The sequence below is a fragment of the Microcebus murinus genome, chromosome 21 (assembly GCF_040939455.1).
Source record: "Microcebus murinus isolate Inina chromosome 21, M.murinus_Inina_mat1.0, whole genome shotgun sequence".
NCBI classification, from domain to species: domain Eukaryota; kingdom Metazoa; phylum Chordata; class Mammalia; order Primates; family Cheirogaleidae; genus Microcebus; species Microcebus murinus.
Window position 1 is genome coordinate 12759058 of NC_134124.1, and position 25397 is coordinate 12784454.

A 25397-nucleotide genomic window follows, 5' to 3' on the forward strand; every position below is an offset into this window, starting at 1 on the left:
TTAAAATAAAGCAGGACAGTAGATGTGCCTTTAGGAAGTATGCCAAACACAGAATGGTGGCCTCTGTCAGTCTGTTAGAAAACAAAGGAAAAATGTACAGCCTCTAACATCATGGGAAAATGAAAGCTGAATGAACAATACAGAAGAGAGTCTTCCTATTGCCTCTAAATTCAGAGGATACATGTTTTTTAGTTTTAAAAATAGAAACAGGTTGATTTTTGCTGAATATTTAATCTTTCCTTACAATAACAGCAACTCCAGGATTGTAACATTAGATTTTACGTGGTAAGAAACTGACATGGTCTTATAAAAAATCTTGTCTTCAAACTTTAAAATGAAAAGGTACACAACTATCATACAAGATTTATATGACATCTGCCTTGGAACATTCTTCTTTATAAATTGTTATCACAAATGTGAAAAAAGCATCTCCAGTTACTGACCTAATAAAAATACTTTAATTCCTTATCTACTCAAAAATAAATGCCTATATATTACTAATATGCATAAATTCCAAATATACTGAATGAATTTAAATTCATTTCTGTAAACATCAAGATTCCCTTCAACAGAGTAAGAAATAAAGTGGTCTTTTTAGAGTTTTAGGTGATTTATTTTCTTTGTTTTATTAATAAATGCATAGCACCAAAGCCAAAGTACTGCACTGTTCATGCATTTCCCAAGCCAACTGTTGGGAATGAATCCAAATGAAAAGTAACATATAGTAAGATTTCAAATAATCTATTTACTTTCAACTCTAACCTTTACTAAAGTATGTGGGGAAAAAATATTTTACTTGTCAATGTGTTTCTCTGAAACACACATAAAACAAAAAGGAAAGGATGGAAAATACTCCTTTCCCTTATGTCCCCCCAAAAATGCCATATTTAACACAAGAACACTCTTCTTGATTATAAACAAACATTCTTTCAGTTCCTTTGGATGAAAACAAACAAAAATTTAAAAGGAAGATGATAATGTCAAAATATGACATTGTTTTGAAACAATATATCTACTCAATATGTAAAAATATAACTTCTAAAAGAACAGAGGTAAAGAAATTTTTTAATACCTAGAACATTACATACTGTATTTGGTTTTTCCATCGTTTCCTTGAAATTGCTGGTATGAATACATAATCCACTGAGGCACTGTTTCATTTTTCTACCAACCAAAGTAGCTTTTATCTTTTACAATTCACAGTCTACAAGCACATTCTAAAGGCCACCTTCTATTTCTATTACACACAAGCAAAGGTGAAGGTCCAAAAATTAGATTAACAAGGAATAGAAAAAACTTGCTCTTCTCTCTCCATCAAATTTTACAAATGTAAAAGCAGTTTTTCCTGGTATTTCTTAATTAACTATGAAAAGTATTGAGACAAAATTCCAATAAAGGTCTGGAAAATAAAAGCTAAGGATTTTCCCTTTATGTTTCCACTTTGTTTTCACCATAAACCCTACTGTCTTTCTCTCTTTTTTAAGTGTACCTTAATGATCTGTGTCTACCAATAACTGTTCTAATAACCTGAGCAAAAAAAGCCAAAATTCCATAACATACTTTGTTTCCACATTTTAAATGTAAAAGAAAAATGGATTTTCCTCTTTAGGAAAACTTAGAACTAAGTTTAAATATTAAGTTTCCTTTAAACAGAACTATCATTACCTGACAGAGCCAAAAACATCTTCACGCTGTACATTTCTGTAGGTAATTATCAAACTGAACAACATTTTCTTTTAAAGTACTAAAGATCCAAGCTACAATTTTTTCGCATATAACAAGGTTAAGATTTCATGAATCCCACTGTTCAAGTCACAACCAATTCAAAAGGCAAACTCCATCCTGTTATCAAACCCTGTTTCATAATTTCAACTACGCATATGAAAATCCCCACATCTTTTATTTACATACAACTAGATCCAATGTATTTTTGAATGAAAGTTTCAGAAATTAGGAAAAAACAGCAGTTTTTTCTTCAGTATCCTTGTATTAGCCACCAAGGATAACAAAGGACACTCACTGCCTAAAGGGAATGAAATAAAGCTGCCTGTCTTCCTTTCCCCAGATATTGTCAACATCCTAAAAACAAAAGCAACAAAGGCAGTATACAACAACACTGTTGGGGGGAAAAAGTCTACTGAGAGCATCACCTCAAAGTGGTTGCGTAGAACTGACAGGGTGGTATGTTGCCAAGGTGGATAGTTCTTCGCCACGTAGATGGTGCAATGTGAGGGCTTCTGAGGTGGTTGTTTGTCAGTCTTCTACATGGTAAAAGAAAAGGGAAAAACATTTCAGTGCTTTCATGTAAACCAAAAATGAGAACCTTCCAATATATACCATCACTGCTTCTAACATTAAAAAAATATACATACTACAGAATTATATTAGCAGGAAATTTAGCTCTACACATTTTAATGAAAGTGTTTTTAAAATTTTCATTATTATTAAATGCTGACCAATAACTTCTAAGAAATTGTTTTTTAAAAATGACTTTACCTTCCCTTTAGCTGGCGTCATATAGTTCTTGAGTCGTAGTCTAAGGTCATGTGCTACCTCCATGACATACTGTGAGGAACGTATCAAGGCTTCATCCACAGGACCTGCCACAGGCCATGAAGCATTCATAATTGAATCAGGCTTTTAAAAAAACAAAATCAAAGGAAGGTGCAGTGAGATTAGACAACATGACTATTTTATGATTCTTGATTGCAGTTTCATACCAAGGCTACCAGCTGTAATTGTGTGCTCAAAGTTCAAACCTGACTACACATAACACACTTCCACAGCCCCTGATCTAATGTTCCCTAGAATTCAAGCTGTGAAGTCTGACTCTACATTCTTAATTAGCATCCATTTGTACAAGCATATTAATACCCACACACATATGCTCACTTTCAAAGAAAATTATGTAATGCTAATTTGCCTAAATTTAATCATTATTATATAAATTATGCATACTCTCAGTTTTTATCCTGTTAATACATCCAGTATTGAAAGTATGGCTATTTGGTATATAGATCTTCAGCATATTTCTGCATTGTTCATGCGTTTAAAAATACAAAAGAGGCTGGCTGATAAGGTTGGAAAGGAGTTATTAAACCAGCCAATCTATTTATCTGCAAGCCTGGGAGAAATAATTGAATTTATCTTCACAGTAAAAATGCTAATATCTCTGAATATGAAGTCCTATATATGCCTGAAGTGTTATATAAAATATTTATGCAAATATATACTTCTATCTTTGTTTATAAGCAGCTCTTAACAGTTGTTTATATCTTTCTCGATATTTTCACCTTTTTAAAATAAATACACTGCGTGTATATAAATAAAGGTATATATATGATATATCCATCTAAACAGGAGGTAGCTCTGGGTTAACTTGTTGTAATGATAATGATGAATCAAGATTATTTCTCAAATACTCATTTTTCAGCCTTTTTGTCTTAAGTAATGATAACACAAGGCAGCCAAAAGCAAAACCATTCATAACATTTTAGATGCATAAAGGTACCTTTCCCAGGAGTGTCCAGACATGCTCACACACATGTGGACAGAATGGAGCCAAGAGAAGTGTCTGAACTTCAATAAACCGGAACACAAGTTCTCTGTGCATGCCTTCTATGGCCAATTCACGGTACTTATCTTTCGCTGCCTATAAAATTCGAAATTAATTACCATTACCCTCACCTTACTTCTTTAAAATAAAAATAAAGTAAAAAGATTTCAGTATCTTAGCTTTAATGCATTTTTAGATGTTTAATCTTTTAAAATTCTATAATGAATTACTGTAAAGTTTTTACTTATTTTTAAGAATTTGGAAGCAAGTATGTATCTTTGTTCAAAAGATATTGCAGTTTATATTAATGACTCTCAAGAAAAAAAATCTTTAAAGACATTTTGTAACTGAGACATAAAATTTGAACAATTTTAACTGTGTACTAGGGTGAATGCTCTCCGCAGCATATAAGAAAAATATTAAGTATCAAAAGGCTATAAATACAACACATTGCTAAGCTCAGCACTTATCCTTATTTAACCACATCTCTAAAAACCAAGTTACATAAATCCCAATGTGATATTTTACAAAGCTGATTGAGTAAAGCTACAGTTTTACTTTAAGCACTTGAAATGCCAAACTTGAGGAAATACTGACATCTTGTGGAAAACCTCAGAAAATATTTGCTTTCAAACTAATGGCAATGAATTACAATTTTGCTTTTGTTTTTATCAATTTAAAAATGTTTTCCTGGGGCCGAGCGTGGTGGCTCACGCCTGTAATCCTAGCACTTTGGGAGGCCGAGGCGGGCGGATTGCTCAAGGTCAGGAGTTCGAAACCAGCCTGAGCGAGACCCCGTCTCTACCAAAAATAGAAATAAATTAATTGACCAACTAAAAACATATATACAAAAAATTAGCCGGGCATGGTGGCACATGCCTGTAGTCCCAGCTACTCGGGAGGCTGAGGCAGTAGGATCGCTGAGCCCCGGAGATTGAGGTTGCTGTGAGCCAGGCTAATGCCACGGCACTCACTCTAGCCTGGGCAACAAAGTGAGACTCTGTCTCAAAAAAAAAAAAAAAAAAAATGTTTTCCTGGAAAGTATGGCTAAATTTTAAATTTAATCTCCTTTACATTAATGCTCATAAATAGGAATAGAATTATTTATATTAAAAGGACACAACAGAAAAAAATGCCAAAGAAAACAACTTAAAACCACAATTTAACGATGAATTTAAAGATTTCTTGGCAGAATTTTCACAGTCTACACTTTAGTGGAATAATTATTTGATATCAGGAAGAAAAAAGGAAGAAAATACATCATATTCACACTGGCATGCTTTATACCTACCAAAAGAAATTAATAGCCTACCTGAAACTCAAAAAATCCTGTTTTCAAAGCTTCTTTAAACATCATCTTTTCATAGTTTTGATCTGTTTTTATAATTCCTGCATTCATTTCACTATTGAATAGGTAAAAAAAAGATCGTTGAGTTTAAAGGCAATTATACATAGGTATAAAAGGCTGCTGGATATACTATAAGCAGTTAAAATGAGAACAATGCCTGAAACATTTAAAATTGCTCAACACATCACCTTTATGTTTCTTAAAACTGATTCTTGCAGTCTATCAGTTGTCTATCCAGCCTTAAGTATTGTCATCTGATAATACTTACAACTTCTGTTTATGATAACACAGTAAACGATGCTTGCTTAAAAATTCCTTGATGAAATCTTTGTTATAAAGCCCAAAATGCAATATGAAAATAGCTCAACTAAGGTTGGAGCCAGGTATTTAACCATTGCATTTTAAATAACTAATAGTGGATATTAGAAAAAATTTCTCATACCAACTCAGGTTCTTCTTAATCTGGCTCAATCTGGCCCCAACCTGTTTCACCTCCTACCTCTATCCTCCAGATACTGCACTTCGAATAAATATCACACCCTTTTCATGGCTTTACACACTTTTTTCTCTCCTTGAAAAACTTCTGTTTATTTTTCAAGAAACCCAGAATTCACATGATATCTTTTCTTTATCCATCTAAACATCTATTATTTTCTATAATTAGAAATTATAGAAATTATTAGAAATTCTTTATCCATCTAAATACCTATAATTTTCTTTATCCATCTAAACATCTTATTATTGTATTTATATTAATAATTGGTTGGGTAAGTGATTGTCTCTCTTGCTAGATAACAAGGAAGTATCATGTCTTAATTCATCTTTGTAACACCAGTGCTTAGAATGGCTCCTGACACAAAGAGGTTAATTAATGTCTTTTGAATGTACAAAAAAAAGGTATTTCTCTCTTTCTTTTAATCTACTTTTCCTTTAATCATTCTGCCCCACTCTAAAGAAAGACAGCATGATAAAATAGTTATGAGAATAAGCTTTGGAGACAGAAGTAAATTCATATCCCAAGTATGCAATTACTAACTTTGAGGCATTTAATGAAATACTTAATTTTTCTAAGCCTCGGTTTCTTTATTTGTAAAATAGAGCTAATCTGCCAGCAGTGGTGGATCATGCCTATGATCCTAGTGCTTTGAAAAGCAGAAACAGGAGAACCCCTTGAGGTCATGAGTTTCAGATCAACCTGGGCAATATAGCAAGACCCCATCTCTACCAAACACATTAAAAAAAATTAGCCACGTATGGTGGCACACGCCTCAAGCCCCAGCTACTCAGTAGGATCACTTATACCTATGAGTTTGAGGTTACAATGAGCTATGATCATGCCACTGCACTCCAACCTGGGTAACAAAGCAAGACCCTGTCTTTTAATTAATTAAGCTAATAATATCTTTATCATTTAAGGTTGCTTTGAGGCTAAAGTCAGAAAACACATGCAAAATATTTAGCAAAGTGCATGGCACAAGCAATTTTTCATTGAATACTAGCTATTATCATCTAATTTATTTTAGGAAAAAAAGAAAGAAAAAGAAAACTTAAAAATGCACCAGGACTAAGCAACTCTATAATATAAGTGGTTGGGATGGACAGATTACCTGGCAAAAACTCTATCATTGAAAGTGTTGGCAAGACCACTTCTTAGGCTGTTCCAGTTGGCAAGCATTTCTTTCACCCATTCCACCCAGGTGTACAGACGGAGAATACCTGCATCTGCCATGGTTTCCACAAAGTTGGCATCTTCAACAGTGTCACCAGCATCAGCTAGAGCCAAGCGCATTCCTGGAAGAGAAAAAAAATAATTAATGAATTAAAAATACGGTTACTGGGCCAGGCGCGGTGGCTCACGCCTGTAATCCTAGCACTCTGGGAGGCCGAGGCAGGTGGATTGCTTGAGGCCAGGAGTTCAAAACCAGCCTGAGCAAGACCCTGTTCTATTAAAAATAGAAAGAAATTAATTGGCCAACTAAAAATATACATACAAAAAATCAGCCGGGCATGGTGGCGCATGCCTGTAGTCCCAGCTACTCAGGAGGCTGAGGCAGAAGGATTGCTTAAGCCCACGAGTTTGAGGTTGCTGTGAGCTAAGCTGACACCAGGGCACTCACTCTAGCCTGGGCAACAAAATGAGACTCTGCCTCAAAAAAAAAAAAAAAAAAAAAAAAAATATATATATATATATATACACATATGGTTACTGAGTATCAACTATGCGTCTAGTGGGTACACTGCAAAACCCATATATAAATTTAAAAACAACAGATGCTTTAAAGGACTGTCCTAGATTAACAACAAAAATAAAAATCACCAAAAGTAGGATCCCTAACTATGATGTTAAAATATCTGAACCATCCATATCAATTTACAAACACTTAGCATCAATATATGTTTCTTCTCATGCATGTTGAGTTAATGAGATAAAGTGATATTTAATGAGGCAGAGGAAGAAAATGATAAGCTGGGAATAGATAGTCATTTCTTTGTGGTTTCTCTATCAATATCCCAGCCTCATTTAGAGGTAGTAAAATATTATAATATTTTAATGCATGTAAGGCACACTGGTGCCTTATGTGTAGAAATGCATATTTAATTTCTCAGTTCTAAAACTAGGATCTTCCAAGTTTTCTACTAATAAAACTTTACTTTTTCAATTCTCATCTTTTAGTACCACCAAAATCATTCATTCTAAAATATTGGAAGAAAACCTAAATGTCTATCACTAAGAGCCTAATTAAATAAATTACAGGATATTCCCATAATGGAACACTATACTGCTTAAAAAAAAAAAAAAAGAGTAAACTCATTATGTACCAATGTGAACTGATCTCAAATATGAACTGGTAAGAGAAAAAGGCAAAAGTACAGAACAGTATGCTCTACCTTCTATGTCTTTTTTTTTTTTTTTTTTTTACTTATTATTGGGACTTTATTTTTATTTTACCCTCTATGTCTTTTTTTTTTTTGAGACAGAGTCTCGCTTTGTTGCCCAGGCTAGAGTGAGTGCCATGGCGTCAGCCTAGCTCACAGCAACCTCAAACTCCTGGGCTCAAGCAATCCTCCTGCCTCAGCCTTTCAAGTAGCTGGGACTACAGGCATGCACCACCATGCCCGGCTGATTTTTTCTCTCTCTATATATATATATTAGTTGGCCAATTGATTTCTTTCTATTTATAGTAGAGAGGGGGTTTCGCTCTTGCTCAGGCTAGTTTCGAACTCCTGACCTTGAGCAATCTGCCCGCCTCGGCCTCCCAGAGTGCTAGGATTACAGGCATGAGTGCCCAGCCTACCCTCTATGTCTTAAAGGGGGAATATGAGAACATATAGTTATATGTAAGTTATGTATGCATTAAATATCTTTAGAATACACAGAAGCTGTAAACATTTTTAGCTTTTTATTTTGAAATAAATTCAATATTTCTACATTTATTAATTGAAATTAAAAAGATAAAATATCCCTACTCCCCCACTGATTTATTTATCCAATTATTAATATATATCAGTATGGACTCATGGATATTTATTTTATTCACTGGGTTATAATCTAATACCCTCATTATTTACTTTGTTGAAAAAATTGTTCTAGCTTGGAAAATTTCAAACTCTTCAAGTTGGCTCCTGCGTCCTTTCGACATGCCCCTATCCTTTTTAAAGTATTTGTGCAGGGGTCAGCAAACTTTTTAAACAGGTGTGCAGTTCACTGTCCCTCAGACCGTTGGAGGGCCGGACTATAGTTTTAAAAAAGCTATGAACAAATTCCTATGCACACTACACATATCTTATTTTGAAGTAATAAAACAAACAGGCAAAAACACCCACATGTGGCCCGTAGGCCGTAGTTTCAGGACACCCATATTTGTGTATTTTCTGGCACCACAAGATATTTCACACTCATCTCATATTTTTCCTATCCCAGACCTCAAATCAATCACTTCTCCTAGGAGCCTTAGTTCTTTTTACAGGAAAATTATATTTAGAAACCAAGATCTGAATGCCAAGTGTTTCATTGTTACTGGGGTGTCACTGCTCCCAGGCCCTCTCAGCAGACAGAAGAACTAGGGAAATATATGTATGTATGTTAACCCATGCATACATACCCAACCATGTTTATTTTTATATCTATATACCTATACACAAAATAAATTAAACTCATCCTGATACCACCAATTCCAATCCAATACCACAGAGTTCACTGTATTAATAACATTCCTCTTTTACTTATTCATACCTTCTTTTTCTGACAGTGAGCTTTCTGAAGCAGAGGTTCTCATTATCTATCATATATTTACTTATTTATTCAATCCTAAAATACACAGAGTAGTTTCATAATTGCTTATATCTCTTGTAAGAGACTTATTAACTACAGCATTTGTGTACAGTTCTTTCTGTCTTTACCTTTAGTGTCCAATCACAATACTGTTTTTCAAAGTTACTTAGGTTACTTCTTCCCTATCCCTTCAGTATTGCCATGCTTTCATTCGCAATATAGTTATGTCTATTTATTACTGAATGTGTTCCACTTGGAGTCCCCTCTACACATCCTGATTGATTTCAATTATGTATTTAATATTTTGGTACATGAAATATTATTATCAAAGCTATACAAAAAGATTTAATAAAAGAAGTGCTGTTCCCTCCTAATCCTTACTTCCCAATTCCCACTCTTCCCAAAACTTTTCCACCCACCCCATAGGTAACTAATCTCTCGTTTCTAGTTTATCATTCCAATACAGTTGTCTCTCAGTATCTGTGAGGAATTGGTGTCCAAATACCAAAACCCTCAAGATGCTTAAGTCCCTTATATAAAATGGCATAGTATTTGCAACTATGCAAGTCCTCCCATATACTTTAAGTCACCTCTCAATTATTTACGATATTGAATACAATATAAATGCTATGTAAATAGTTGTTATACTGCATTATTTAGAGAATAATGACAAGGAAAAATCTGTACATGTTCAGTACATGTTCAGAAGCAACTACCATAGGCCCAATTACATTTCATTTTCAATCCACAGTTGGTTGAATGTGTGGATACAGAATCTGAGGATATGGAGGGCTAACTGTACTTTTTTTAAATTAACAGACATATATATGTATTCTTCTATCTCCTACTTTGTTACATGAAAGTACATATAGTAAATATTCTTTTGCACAGTTTTGGGTTTTTTTCACTTAAAAAGTATATTCTGGAAATCACTCTACATCAGTTCACAGAGATCTTTCTCATTCTTGCTTTTTTTTTTACAGTTGCATAGTATTCCATTATGTGACTATACTATAATTTATTTACTCACTCTCCTATACAAAGGCATTTAGGTTTATTCCAATATTTTGCAAGTACAAACAACACAGCAGTGAATAACCTATGCACATATACTTTTGTATTATTGCAGGTATATCTTCAGGGTAAATCCCTAGAAGTAGAATTGTTGGGCCAAAAAAATAAGGTAAGTTTTGTTTGATATTATCTAATTTGCCTCCAAGAGAGCTGTATTAATTTGCATTCGCACTAGCATTATATGAAAGGTATGTGAAGAAATTAATAACTTTGCCTCTGAGAGGAAATGGGCAGCTAGGGAATAGGAGTGAGAGGGGAGTATTTTCACTGCAAATGCTTTTTATACCTTCTGAATTTTGAACCATATGAATGTATTACTTATTCAGAAGCAAATAACACTTTAAATAAAGTATTCTAAGAGACAGAAACAACTTAATTCCAATTAAGAGAAATTGAGAATACAAGCTGAGCTAGCCAAGAACAATAAAAAGAAGTACCATGATGAACAATGACTATAGTTACAAAAAAAGGAATGGTTCCTTCAGAATAGACAGTACATTTCTTCTCTTAACAAAATAATAATAAAATGCAACAGAACTGAGGCCGGGCAAAAAAAAATTTTATAGGAAAATCAATGTTCCCAGGTTTAAGTCACCTGTAGGAGTATCAAATACAGAAGAAATATCTTGGAAAAGCTTCCTACATACTCAACATCTCTGTAAAGCAAAGTCTTGAATCTTAGCAATTATAGTGATTTTAATTTAAAAGAAGACTCTAAGTAACTTCAGCTCACATTTGTTCTGAAATATATCAATCAAGTCAGCAATTCTTAAGTTTCAAATATTAACATTAATTGTCCACAAAGAAAAAATGATTATTTTAACATTTTGTTAAAAGCAAAATAGAAAACAAAATTAAAACCTATTTTAACTTATCTTCTATAATCTGAGGAGAACAGTCCCATGAAATAGCAGTAACAAAAAAGCATACTCACCATCAGCTGAAAATTTGTCAATAGCTTGGTTCAAAGTGAGGAAGTTGCCTGTGGATTTTGACATCTGAAATACAAAATCAATGATCAAGCATTAATAAGAACATATATAAATAATTAGACCAAATTATCCAAATCAAATTAAATTAATTAGGCTGGCTATGATGAGACAAAAACAAAAAGGAATTAGAAATATGGAAAGGAAAAGACACTTCAGACTAATTTTAAAGAGACAGAAAGCGAAGGTAAGCCAGTAAAGTGACTTGCTTGGATTATTCAGCTATCAGTCTCAGACCTAGAACAGGATCTCCAGTTTGACACTCAGTCCACTGTGATTCAGCCTATACTGCCCCCGGTAATTGGGTTAGACATATGGAATGATTCCAGTATAATTCTGGAACACTTCAGCAGGTTATGTAAGGATGAGCTTTATAGCAATGAGAGTCACTCAGAAATGGAATGGACCAGCTCACAAGGTTAGAGTTAGTATTTTAGGAACCTTCCTATCATTAGGGTCACAATAAATGATTGTACTTTGCCTTAGGGCAATGCACCTAAAGAGTCACCATTCACAGACTAGCAATCTTTATTGTTTTAAAATTTTTATGCCATTAGCATAACTTTGCCAGTACCAAAAAGGAGTAATGAGTATAGCAATTTTCTACTACATGGCAATAGGTATCTTTTTCTAATAAAATGAGTATAGTACAGCAATGTTGAGACAGACCAAAAAAATGTCATGTTTGAACAGGATTAATATGTATTGCTTCACTTTCACTTACAAAGAAATGAATCCAATAATAAAAAGTACTTATTGATCTAACAAAACCTACAAAATAGCCCAAAGTTCTAAAAAGCAGTTTTTCAGTCTAATGCAAAGATTACCTTAAATGCACTTTTTATTATCTTGCAATATTAGGGCACTGGCTAAATCTGATGTTACATACTGCGATTCATATCATCTGCCATTTTATTAAATCTATAACTATTTCCATTATGATATAGATAGCTATATTGACTAATATTCTGCCATTACTATTCCACTGGCTGCAGTAGAATTCATTGGTTGTAATAAACCCAATTTGTTATAATTTTTATTAATGAGAAATAAATAATACTCTGATTTTTTTTAGTTGAGGAGGGGGTGCCCTTCTCTATTTTGCATAAAAGCATCATAGGGACATGCCAGGGCTCTGTCAAGTTTGTATACCCTCCTGTTATGGATACTGATTAATGAAATAAAGTACTATATAGCCTGTAAAAAATTCACACATATTATTAATAGTAACAGTAGTGATGGTGGTAGTAGTATAGAGGGGACTACTATACTGCCTGAGAAGAAGTATTACATGACACCTAAAAATTCTATAACTCCAAAATTCTATTACTTTATTTACTGATTTAGTGTCCAAAGGATAAAATAATCAGTACCAAACCATTTTCTCAAGTTAGTAAGAAAGATCTTCTGGGGTCACAATGCTAAGACCCTTATGATTCTTATCCCTGTCTCTCTTTCTTTTCTTCTCTCACACTACTCCATACACCTTTTGCCACTCTAAATACATATGTTATAATAGGTAACTTTTCCCTCTTTCCCCCCTCAATTAATACTATCTACTGCACTTGCTCAATTTTAAAGATAAAAACTTAGTTTATGCTATTAGTTCTAAACATTTTCAATAGGTTTTTAAACTCTGATTAATTCGTATTCTTTCATATGTATACATATATATACATAAGATATAGTTTGTATATGTATGTGTGTGTGTGTATGTATATATATATATATATATATATATATATAGATGCAACTTCCTAAATCTGAAAAGCCTTCTGAAGAATTTTAACCTTTCAAGAGGCAATAAATGAGCCTTACCTTCTCGGAGTTGAGGAGGAGATGTCCATTTGCTCTCACAGCTGTAGGCCATTTCTCACTTTACAAGTAAATGTTTAAAGACAGAAAAGAAAAATTAAAGATTAAGCTTTAGCCTTAAAAATTTAAGGTAAACACTGACAGAACTTTGCTAAATGTACAAAATGTATAAAAACACAGAAGTTTGTAAGACGTATGTACAAAAATATTTACTGTAGTCCTGTTTCTAACAAGAAACAAATGAAAACAAACCAAAGGACTGGCTATATAAACTATGTTCCAGGCATCCAATGATGTAACTATTTTAAAAATAAAGGTGGGGCTATATGTATGGATATAAAAATATCTTAATATATTATGTGAAAAAAAACAAGAGACAGAAGAGTCTGAACAATGTGGTATCTTTGTATAAATTTAAAAATAAATACAGATATCTGATGCTGGTATATAAAATCACAAGAAACCAATGGCAGTAATGAACTTTGGGAAGTAAAGTGGTATATGGGCAAGGATTAAAGTGTACTTTTCACTTTTTGCCTTTATGTAGTCTTTGAGTTTTAAAACTACATACATGTCATTCATTCATTCTAGTAATAAGATCATGTGGGGCATGGTGGTTGAGAGCAAGAGTTATGGAATCTCTCTGGGGTTGCATTTTGGTTCTGCCATTTATTAGATGGGTAACTTTGGGTGAGTTACTTGACCTCTTTATGCCTCAGTAAGGTTCTTTGAAAAGTTGCAGTGAAAGATAAAAGAATTACTAAAAGTGATTAGAAAAGTGCCTGGCATAAGCACTTGATGTTATTATCTGTAATTTTGAAAAACCTAAAAAATATAAAACTTAGTGCAAAGGGATGAAGACTCAACTTATTAGTAGAGGGTACTTCTGAGATAACCAATTTCTATAAAAATACATTTTAAACAATAAAGAAAAATAACTCGGTAACAAATAGAATAAGAACCACATTAATTTTAGTCCTCTACTTCAAAACTTTCCTTTTATTCTTGAGAAAAAAAATACAATCTCATTCTAAATACAAGAAGAGACATGAGATTGTCTTGCTTTTATGAAATAAAATTTGAACAGACTGAGGTGATTGTTTCCTCAGCTACTTGAGGGACCACCAGGAAAAGCAGAGACATGTCGGGGTTAAGAGGGAAGAGGATGGAAGGGTTACTATAGGGCACACACACAGTATTAAAAATGCCTCTGCTGGACCCAGATTCTAGTCAAAACATTGCTCCCAACCAATGTTGGATCCTTGGGGCTCCCTGATCTAAAGGGAAGATTCTTTCCAATTCTAACATTCTAGGACCTGTCTTAAATTTCTTTTATTCTTGCATCTAAAGGGTCAAATGAATTACTGGCAAACCATCAATGCACCTGAAATATAACAATGCTTTGGTGGCCTGGGGTAGGTATGAGGCTATCTGGATATAGCAGATAGGAGGAGGTGAGCTTTCTGCTTTAGTTTACATTTAATAGAAGAAAAAGAATGTACTTGGCAAATATAGCTATTACCTCTACAATAATTTCATAGACATTTGAGGCTATAAGACACCCATGTTGACAATCAATAAATCTAGTCCACATCTATTTTAGCATTCACCTTTGTTCCGGCCACATAGCCACATGATTATAAAGGTAATATGAAAGATGATTTGGAACAAGATCCTTGCCAGAGACTCGAATATCCACAGGATACCAGAACTCAAACTCCTGCTTTAACCAATCTAACTTTTCCTTTGGGATCTGAGTCTTAGGAAATGGAGCCTCCTTGAAGAAAACATAATCCCAAACTTCCTTGGTCATCTGTTGTGGTCTGTATTAAAAATAAAACAAATAAACTATTGTATATATATAATTAATTGGAAATAATCAACAATTTAATCATGAATTAGGAATCTCTTTATGTAGTTAGCGTAACAAATAAGAACAATAGGCTCCTGTAAGAATGAAGAATGGATAATGATAACAGTTGAGGCTATTCATTAATTTTTCTCAATGTAATAGTAAAGAAGCAAAAACATCACGACAAAATTTTGCTAAATGAATTCTTATGAAAACTAAATATAATGAAAGAAACATTTCAATATGTAAGTCAAACGATCACAATTTTTTTTTTTTTTGAGACAGGGTCTCACTCTGTCACCCAGGCTGGAGTGCAGTGGCACCATCATAGCTCACCATAACCTCAAACTCCTGGGCTCAAGCAATCCTCCCACCTCAGGTCCCAAGTAGCTGGGACTATAGGTTTGAGCCACCATACCCGGCTAATTTTTAAAATTCTTTTGTAAAGACCAGGTCTCATTATGTTACCCAGGCTGGTCTCGAACTCCTGGCCTCAAGTGATCCTCCTTCCTTGGCCTCCCAAAGTGACAGGCCACCTTGCCCTGCCTCAATTCCTGCAAACAAATTACACTCCTTTCCTTTATCTGTTTACCTACCTGATGCCCAGTGGAGACTCTGCCTGTCCACGCAAGTTACCCCCTTGCAACAGGTGTGCGACTGTGTAAAATGCCATGTAAATAGTGGAATCAGAAAGTGATTCAATCAGCCACTGCTCATCCCAAGGTAGGCGAGTGCCTACAGAATAAAAAGAACAGTAATGCATGAGGAACCTAAAAGGTACTTCATCTATAAAATCCACTTTTTTTTTTAAGAGACAGGGTCTCCCTCTGTTGTCCAAACTGGAGAGCAGTGGTGCAATCACAGCTCACTGCAGCCTAGAAATTCTGGGCTCAAGCAATCCACCCATCTCAGCCTCCTGAGTAGCTAGGATTATAGGCACGTGACACTCAGCTAATTTGTTTATTTTTTTTGTAGAAATGGGATCTCACTGTGTTGCCTAGATTGGTCTCAAACTCCTAGCCTCAAACAATCCTCCCACCTCAGCCTCTCATCCTAGGTTTATACACACGAGCCACCATGCCCGGCCTGAATCTACATTTTTAAGAAGACAGCTATAGCATTTACAAAATTACTTATTTAAGAAGTTCTTAAATTCTACTTAAATAATTAATAAAAATAAAATAGTAGATATAATAATAAAATGATTAAAGCTTTGGAGTTTCTCTATTAAACAGTCACACCATAATAGCTATGTGGGTTAGGAAGGACATATTTCTACCACTAGGTAGATGGTAGGGGACCACATCCTAGTTTTCCTCACCCTCTAACAAAAACCCCTTGCTTTCAATTCAAAAAACACTAGAAGAGAGGGGACAAAAAGGTAAAAATGTAAATTTGCCATGTAATTGGCAAAGGTATCCAAACAGAAAAATCTAAAGTTTGTTTACCTAGACCGTAAGTTCTTGAGCAAGCATGTTCTTGTAGCCAATCTAAGGTAGCTTCAAAATTCCTCCTGGTTTCCTCACAGAATCTAGAAAAGAGAAAAGATAAAGTATCTTATCTCTCTACACCTTTATCATTTCCCAACTCTTTTTTCCCCTCCCTCATCACTTTCTCCCTTCTTACGTTTCTAAGTTCTTCAAGCACTGAGATGTCTGCTTTTTCCAGTTCTCTTCTCCATAATCCAAGTACCTGGGAGTAGACAAATTGATTTTTTTTTAAGTCAGAGATGAGCAAAGTGACTTAAGGGAATTTTCTTGCTATAAGAGAGACTAACCACTGGTCACAAAGAGCCACGACACATTCATCTGAAGACCTGGACATCACTTGTTTCTCTGGTTCCATGTAAATAAGTGCATCTCCCTAAATGAAGGTAAATAAAAATATATTAGATACTATATCAAAAAAATGCTATATCACCAATAACAAAAATTCCACATTTCATTATGTCTTCCCCCTCTGCCCAGGGTCAAGTTTATCTGTCTTTCCTTTTATAAACAACACGTGCTTTTGAAAAAGCATTTGTCTTCATCAAGTGGATCTCTTTCCCTGGATACAACAAATTATTCCTTTTCAGTGAAAAATGAAAGATGTTTTGCAGTTTCTAATCCTGTGGTTTGAAGGTTACGCTTCCTATAGGAGCTTTTTATCCTTATTATAATAAAAATATAAAGAAAACAGAAAATTAAATGCATGGAACCACTGCTATTAAAAACAAATACACAGGCCCGGGCGCAGTGGCTCACGCCTGTAATCCTAGCACTCTGGGAAGCCCAGGCAGGCAGATTGCTCAAGGTCAGGAGTTCAAAACCAGCCTGAGCAAGAGTGAGACCCCGTCTCTACTATAAATAGAAAGAAATTAATTGGCCAACTAAAATATATATAGAAAAAATTAGCCGGGCATGGTGGCGCATGCCTATAGTCCCAGCTACTCGGGAGGCCGAGACAGAAGGATTACTTGAGCCCAGGAGTCTGAGGTTGCTGTGAGCTAGGCCGATGCCACGGCACTCACTCTAGCCTGGGCAACAAAGCCAGACTCTGTCTCAAAAAAAAAAAACCAAATACACAAAGACTAAACATGGAAAACCTTGTTACTAAAGATTTATAGCATCATGGAAAATTCCCACTAGAAAACTGACCGTGAATTTGATTTTTTACCAAATATAAATATCTCTTAATATATGCTCCTATTCTAACCTATTTTAGGTTAGAATAATTTTTAAAAATAAAATTCAGCATTATTACTCATAAAATGATTCACTGTTCTGTTGTTAATGCAATTCTTCATGCTGAAATTAAATAGCTACAATTTTGGTGTAAAGATGATAAAAATAGACTCCCTCTCAAACTTCAAATAAAATGACAAGAAAGGTTTTTTAAATTTTTTAAAAATCCACATACTAATGTGAGGAGGATTTTAATAGCATGAATCTACAAAGACAAAAAAAATGGAAGAAAAATATCAACGAAATTTTGAAAACCAAAAGAGAGAATGAGTGATAACTATATTAGCAGAAATAAGAAAGCTAGCTGAATCCTAAGCCAGCAGTAGAGAAAGCTGAAAAACAATTCAGTTTGCACTACAGAACCTCCAAAAGACTTAGAAATTGATAGTATTAAATAGCTCGGGAAGTAGAGATTAGGTGAGGCTAAAAAGAGCAAAACTGACTGAACGAAGTCTGTGAAAGACAAGGTTAGTAAGTAGCCTGAGCAACAGTGAGACCTCATCTCCATAAAAAATAGAAAAAATTACTATGTCAACGAATCGGGCCTTCTAAAAAAACAAAACAAAAAACAAAAAAATAGAAAAAATAAGGTCTGGTGATATGTACCTATAGTCCCAGCTACTTGGGAGGCTGAGGCAGGATCGCTTGAGCCCAGGAGGTAAGGCTACAGTGAACTATGATCCTGCTATTGCACTCCATCCAGCCTGAGTGACAGAGTAAGACTTTGTCTATTAAAAATATATAATAAAAATAAAAAATAACAATAAAAATTTAAAGAGTTAAAGCAGCTAAATAGAAGAGAGTTTAGAAAGTAGCTAAATGAAGGGGTAAGGGAAGGATGAAAGTAAAAAGTAAAGCACCATAGAAAGAGAGGCTTGTAACTACCAGTATCTATAACAGCCACTGTAGAAAGTATCATTTAAGTTTTCTCTGTAAACACTGTCTTTATCAACATTATAGATGAGATGTTCAAAATAAATGAATTGCTAAATAGGTCTATTTTCTGCCACAAAACGATATGACATCTTTAATACAGCTCTAGGTTCTACTACAGAACTCACTGCTTATAACACTGTAAAGTCTACTATTAATAACTAACAGCTCTTCACTTAAAACAGCCTTCAGAAGATAACATATCACATATCACATACAATGTCAATCATCTTTTTCTGAATGGCCTTCTTTACATCTTGGACCTTCTGTCCTTTAAATCCATCCACCAACATTATCTAAAAGGATGAGAAGGGGGAAAAACACATAAAAAACAATTAGAACCTGCTTTGTGTTTCTCTCGAAATTTTCCCTAACTAAATTTACTTGTGCTTACCACCAAAGTATTTTTCGTGTGAAATTGATCACATTTACAAACATAATTTTTATTTTGGTATAGCCTTGACAAGTAATATTTATAACACACTTGTCTTTCTGTTAGTATAACTGGGATAGCTAGTGTAAGCATGCTTAGAAAAGAACACTCAATTCCACTTCTCAGGTTTCCACATAGAGAGAATTCCACTACACTAACTCACCTCATTCCTGATGGTTTTAGAAAACACTATACTTGCCTTAGCCCCACTTAGGCTTCTCTTTCCAACATTGCTGACTGCAGGTGAGTATTCTTCTTTGGTTGGCCATGTGATAAACCTTGCTCTTAAGAGTAGGCCTACTGTTTTTCCACTCTACCTTTTTACTCAGTGGGCAAATTTAATGATAGGGCAAAGTATTCGCTTACCCATTGTTGTCACTGATTAAGCCATAATCTCCTTCCTGCTTTCTTAGGTGACAAAGCTAAAATTTTAACCTCCATTTAGCTGACTCCTGTGTTTCTCTCAAATAGTTTCTATCTTAGGTAGAAAAGACATGTGCTCTTTTTTTGACTTTCCAATCCTCTAACATACTAAAATGCCTTATATCTGTTTAATCCAACATCATGAATTTATATTTAATGATCATTATAGTATAGTGATTAAGAACACAAATCCCAGAGCCAGGCTGCCTAGTTTGAATCCCAGTTCTGCCATGGGTTAGCTATCTGGCTGATAACTTAATCTCTTTGTGCCTCAAATTCCTTATTTATAAAGTGGGGATAATAGTATCTACTTCAGAATGGGATTATTTTGAGAATAATAAATAAGTTAATACATAAGTTCTATATGAGTTGGCTTTTATTATCACTCAAAATATATGTCACTTAAGAAAGAACATATAACCAATTCTTGGTTATCCAGAAAAATGAAGGAAAGATAAAAATAAAAATATTCTCAGTGTCCTTAGAAATCTTCATTTCAATGTCAAGCACCTAACAACTTGTTTGTATTTTTACTTTCTCTAGCCTAGTCTTCTTTCCATGGACATGTAAGCCACATTAACATATATGTTCAACTGAGGAGAAAAAAGAGGTTCAGAACATGTTTATTGTGCTCACCTGTCATTAGTGGACATCAACAAATAAATTAATAGCCTGAATGAAACTGCTTATCTAAAATATGAACCCCTTAACTAAAAGAGCAAAAGAAGAAACCTGGTATTCTCCATGTAATAAACCTTTGCAGTTTACTGTATAATAATATGAACTAGTATCTTCTCAAGAAATTCATTCCTTAGCTATTCCTAGAGGGCCAAAAAAAGTACACTTTCTGAAAATGCTTTTAGACAAAGGAAATGATTTTTAAAAATAGAAAACTGGAAAATGAAGAATGCATTTTGTCTCAGATCAATGTATAGCTGAAACTATGTTGACGTTTTCTATATTCTAAATCATTAAAAAGAAAACCAGAGCATGGAGTAAATCAAATAAAAAAATTATTACTTACACCATCATAAAATCCTCTTAGATATAACTTCTCCTTTGCTTCTGCAAGTTTTTCTCGGTCATTCTGGCTCTGAATTTTCAACTCATCACAAACGGTTACAGCAGAAAGATTTCCAAAACCTGGGATTTCAATGACTGATACCTGCAGAGAACAGCAATGCCAAGAACCCCCTAACTTACATCTTCCCCAGCTCTCAATCCTCCCCTGGCATATAATTAACTAAATAATTGATATTGAAGCTAGCAAAATTATGTAAATAACTAATTTTGTGGATGATCTTGTTTTTGGTTTATATTTAAGTTTTCTAGAGTCTTCATGAAAGTTATTTGCTAGTAATTCAATATTTTTTCTTCTGCAGGCACTAATATGAAAACATAAGAAACATAAAACAGACTTATATAAGATTTTAAGTTATTATGGGTGGAAATAAACATTCATGCTTAGTAGGGCAAAATTTTGTCTTTAGAAGCCAGGAAATTGATAATACTAGCAAAACAAGATGCTATAAAATTAATGATGCTAAAAAGCAGTTTGTTCCAGAACTGTAGGTAACAGGTTTTAAGAAAATGCTTGCTCGTTTTTCTCTCTTATCTGCTCTAGCAGATATCAAATTAAAGTAAGTGAAGCCTTAGCAAACTCCCTCTTTTATGTTCATACTCAACCAATTATTTAATTTTGATACAAGGAAAACATTTTAGCTCTTTTTTTCTCTGATAAAAAGATGGATCTGAGCTGGGCATGGTGGCTCACACCTGTAATCCTAGCACTCTGGGAGGCTGAGGCAGAAGGATTGCTTGAGCTCAGGAATTCAAGACCAGCCCGAGCAAGAGTGAGATCCTCATCTCTATTAAACATAGAAAAATTAGCCAGGTGTGCTGTGCGCCTGTAGTCCCAGATACTGGAGAGGCTGAGACAAGAGGATCACTTGAGAGTAGGAGTTTGAGGTTGCAGTGAGCTATCATGACACCACTACACTCTACCCAGGGTAACAGAGTGAGATTCGGTCTCAAAAAAAAAAAAAAAAAACAAACAAAAACAAAAACATGGATGTGAATATTCTCAATTATTTCTGTACTCACTGGCTCAAATGGCAGGACCATATCATCTCTAATTCCATACTTTGCTCGTAATGCCTACAAAAAAATTTCCAAGTTAACACTAATGAGCAACACTTTATTGATATCATCATTAAGAAAAGCAAAATCCAACTCTAAACTTTTTAAAATATATGTTCTCCTCTCCATACACAGCAATTTCCTAACTTAACCAAATACCTTAAGAAGATATCTATGACCTTTAAAAACTTAATAGCTTAAAAGTTATAGTGAACAGCTTAAATAATGAAACTGTATAGCCAAAAGCAAAAATGAACATACACACATTAAACTGAGGTTCGTATTCTAGATTTCAATGAAACTGTGAATATCAGAAAACTTTTCAAAATTCTATGAAACATTAATTCAAAATTCAAACTACAGAAAATACATAAACATCAAAAAACAAGCTAGAGATAGCAGTTTAAAGATAAATGAATAACATTTTAGCCTATCCCATAGTGTAGTTCAGTAGTACCTAAGCCAGGAGATGGTGAAGAGGAAGTAAGAACGTGAAACTCATATACTTACTTGCTTTTTCTTCAAGTCTCTGAGGGCAGCAAAATCATCAGGGGAGTCAGAAGGAACACTTGTGACCACACCAGTGCCTTATAATAGAAAGTATGAAATTAAGTAACACAAACTAAATGTGATTACCAAAGTACCTCTATAAATAAACTCTTTACCTTTATCCTCCTTAATGGTTAGCATTGGGAGAACATAGATCACTTTATATGACGTTAAAGGTGCAGAAAGTGATGCACCAAGAATTTCCTGTATAAAAAAAAGATAAGTATAAAAGGTGAAGAAATGTATTTGTCTGAGCTACAGTGAGACTCCATCGCTATAGAAAATAGAAAAATTATCACATCTGTAATCCTAGCACTCTGGGAGGCTGAGGCAGGAGGATCGCTCAAGGTCAGGAGTTCGAGACCAGCCTGAGCAAGAGCGAGACCCCGTCTCTACTATAAATAGAAAGAAATTAATTGGCCAACTAATATATATAGAAAAAATTAGCTGGGCATAGTGGCACATGACTGTAGTCCAGCTACTCAGGAGGCTGAGGCAGGAGGATTGCTTGAGCCCAGGAGTTTGAGGTGGCTGTGAGCTAGGCTGACGCCACAGAACTCACTCTAGCCTGGGCAACAAAGTGAGACTCTGCCTCAAAAAAAAAAAAAAAAGAGTTTCTTTTCAGAAAATAGCAGCTGCAATTGCAAATTTAATATGACCAGAAATGCAGGTACAGTACTCAAAAAGTAGTAAATATCTAATGTAGCATTAAATCTCTTGGAGAGGATTACTGAGTAGAAACATAAGTTTCAAAAATGCAATTTTTGTGATACAGTCATACTATGAATACTGCATAACAATAAAAAATGAACTCCTATAACATGTATGAATCTCAAAAACATAATATTGAGCAAAATAAGCCAGACACAAAACAGAACACAGATATAATTCTATTACGTAAAGTTCAAGAGCAACAACTCATCTTTGGTGGAGTCAGAGCAATGGTTAACCTTGCAGAAGAGGAGTGAGTAGTGACTATGAAATGGACAGGAGAGAGCCCTCTGGAGTGCTGGAACTGTTCTGTATCTTGATTTGGATGATTCTTACATGAGTGTATACACATATGAAAATGTACCAAAATATATACTTCAACGACTTATACACTTTACCACCTGTATATCTCATTTGAGAAGTTTTTATTTTTTTTTTGTTGTTTTTTTTTTTTTTTTGAGACAGTCTCGCTTTGTTGTCCAGGCTAGAGTGAGTGCCATGGCGTCAGCCTAGCTCACAGCAACCTCAAACTACTGGGCTCAAGCGATCCTCCTGCCTCATCCTCCCGAGTAGCTGGGACTACAGGCATGCGCCACCATGCCCGGCTAATTTTATATATATATATATATCAGTTGGCCAATTAATTTTTTTCTATTTATAGTAGAGACGGGGTCTCGCTCTTGCTCAGGCTGGTTTTGAACTCCTGACCTTGAGCAATCCGCCCACCTCGGCCTCCCAGAGAGCTAGGATTACAGGCGTGAGCCACCGCGCCCGGCCGAGAAGTTTTTAAAATGCTCTTTTCTCAAGATACATTATTGAAATTTTCCTCTAAGTTTATGGACGAAAATAAAAAGTCTGTTACCCAACTTACCTCCCCCATTAATTCCTTAACAACAGGCACCACACCATTGTCTTTGGTAAAGCCCTGATATGACATATTCCTGGCTGATCTTTGGGTACAGATGAATATGTCGCCATTCACCGTCTCAAATCCAATGTACTTCATATCAGGACGCACCCAACAGTTTGTCTGTCCAAACATGGTCTCAGGTCTGAGAGTAGCAGCTACCAAAAAAATATTTTTACCTTTCAGACCACTGAGAAGAAAAAATACAATATTTATGTAAAAATGTTAGCTATGATAGTTCTATCACAACTATCTGATAATTCAGAAATGATGAAAAAATAACTCTTTGGTGAACCTACCTTAATTTGAATGGGTATGGCTCAAGCACTTTCAATTTGATTAAAGTATATTCCTGAGGTCCAACACCCTAAACAAACAAGATAAAAATTTGAAGGGAAAAAGACTTGTATTAAACCTACTAATCTATGTGAGATGTCTGATTCAAATTTCTAAAATGAGTTCTTGCATTGTTAGAATAATTCTTTCTTCCAGTGAAGAGACTGCCAATACTATGCTGACTGTATCCATATGGAAGTCTTGCATGCAAGGAGTTAAAGTAACCAGCCAAAATGCGATTTGCCAAAACAGAGATGAGAAGATACAATCAATGCTAATCCTGAATCGAGGACAGGTCCCACAGTGTAGTCATCAAAGACAGACACTGGACCAGAAATCAGATGATGTGCATTCTAAACTTAGCTTGGTCCCTTACTAATGGTTGACCTGAGGGAGGCACAATCTCTAAGCCTTTTCTTTCCTCATCTGTAAAATAACTGCTGTGCCTCACATAGGACTGTCCTGAGGAACCTGTAAGATAAAGGGTAAAACAATGCATTAAAAAACTATGAAGTATTATTGAAATTCAGGATATTGCTACCGTTGGCTATATTAAAACCTTATTGAATCTCCTGAAGTCTCTCAAATCTTTGAAAATTTAGATCAACACTCATTTATCAAACAAGTTACATCAACACTAAAGGCTGATTTTAAAAATATGTTCAAAGACAGTAATAAAGAATGATGCACTCATAGGGGTTCCTAAGTTCAAACGCTAGCATTATCACTCATTTACTAGGCCAAGGCTTCAGACAAATCACTTAGCTTTGCTGTACTCAAGTATTTCAGGGAATAATGTTACTAATGTGTCCTATAGGAATGTAGAGTGGACTGATGTTATGCATGACTAGAAAGTACTTTGGAGATAAGCACATGATCAAAGCAAGTATAAATGAAATTTGCGCACATTGAATGTTAGCCACATATTTCATTACTTTTCCCCACACTCTCTTTTTAGAGCTGTGTATTTTCCAGATGATGCTTTGCAACAATAACACACATATGAATCACAGTGAAAGCACATGAAGAAAGACAAATTTCCTGGGCCCCACCCCAAGAGCTTCAGATTCAGCAATTTGGGGGTGAGGCTCAACAATGCACTTTTCTGTAACAAACTGATACAGCTGTTCTCAGGCCTCTTTTAGAGTTACAGGATCCTAGACAAGATACAAGTACTTGTATTGATATTGTCTCCCACTTCGTACACACCAAAGTATCATGACTATACAACTCAGCACTGCAATAAAGTGATTTTTAGGTTTCAAATCTATTTCTTATACTCTATGTCCATTTTAAGGATTATTATAATAGCTACTCCATTTCACAAATAATC

General features: G+C 34.7%; 1 protein-coding gene across 1 annotated transcript in view; it reads right to left on the minus strand.

Moving 5' to 3' along the window:
• Window positions 1-25397, minus strand: part of LARS1 (leucyl-tRNA synthetase 1) — a 57981-nt gene that overhangs the window by 12981 nt on the left and 19603 nt on the right. Inside the window, exons 9-27 of the mRNA XM_012774166.2 lie at window positions 24028-24095; window positions 23693-23918; window positions 22227-22314; window positions 22072-22148; window positions 21526-21579; window positions 20447-20587; window positions 18785-18862; window positions 16685-16770; window positions 16534-16599; window positions 16356-16438; window positions 15504-15642; window positions 14666-14878; window positions 13059-13116; window positions 11186-11249; window positions 6512-6695; window positions 4869-4959; window positions 3512-3652; window positions 2497-2637; window positions 2151-2261 (exon numbers count right to left, since the gene is read on the minus strand). Coding sequence (XP_012629620.2) covers window positions 2151-2261; window positions 2497-2637; window positions 3512-3652; window positions 4869-4959; window positions 6512-6695; window positions 11186-11249; window positions 13059-13116; window positions 14666-14878; window positions 15504-15642; window positions 16356-16438; window positions 16534-16599; window positions 16685-16770; window positions 18785-18862; window positions 20447-20587; window positions 21526-21579; window positions 22072-22148; window positions 22227-22314; window positions 23693-23918; window positions 24028-24095 — 2109 coding nt within the window. The remainder of the gene's footprint in view (window positions 1-2150; window positions 2262-2496; window positions 2638-3511; window positions 3653-4868; window positions 4960-6511; window positions 6696-11185; window positions 11250-13058; window positions 13117-14665; window positions 14879-15503; window positions 15643-16355; window positions 16439-16533; window positions 16600-16684; window positions 16771-18784; window positions 18863-20446; window positions 20588-21525; window positions 21580-22071; window positions 22149-22226; window positions 22315-23692; window positions 23919-24027; window positions 24096-25397) is intronic.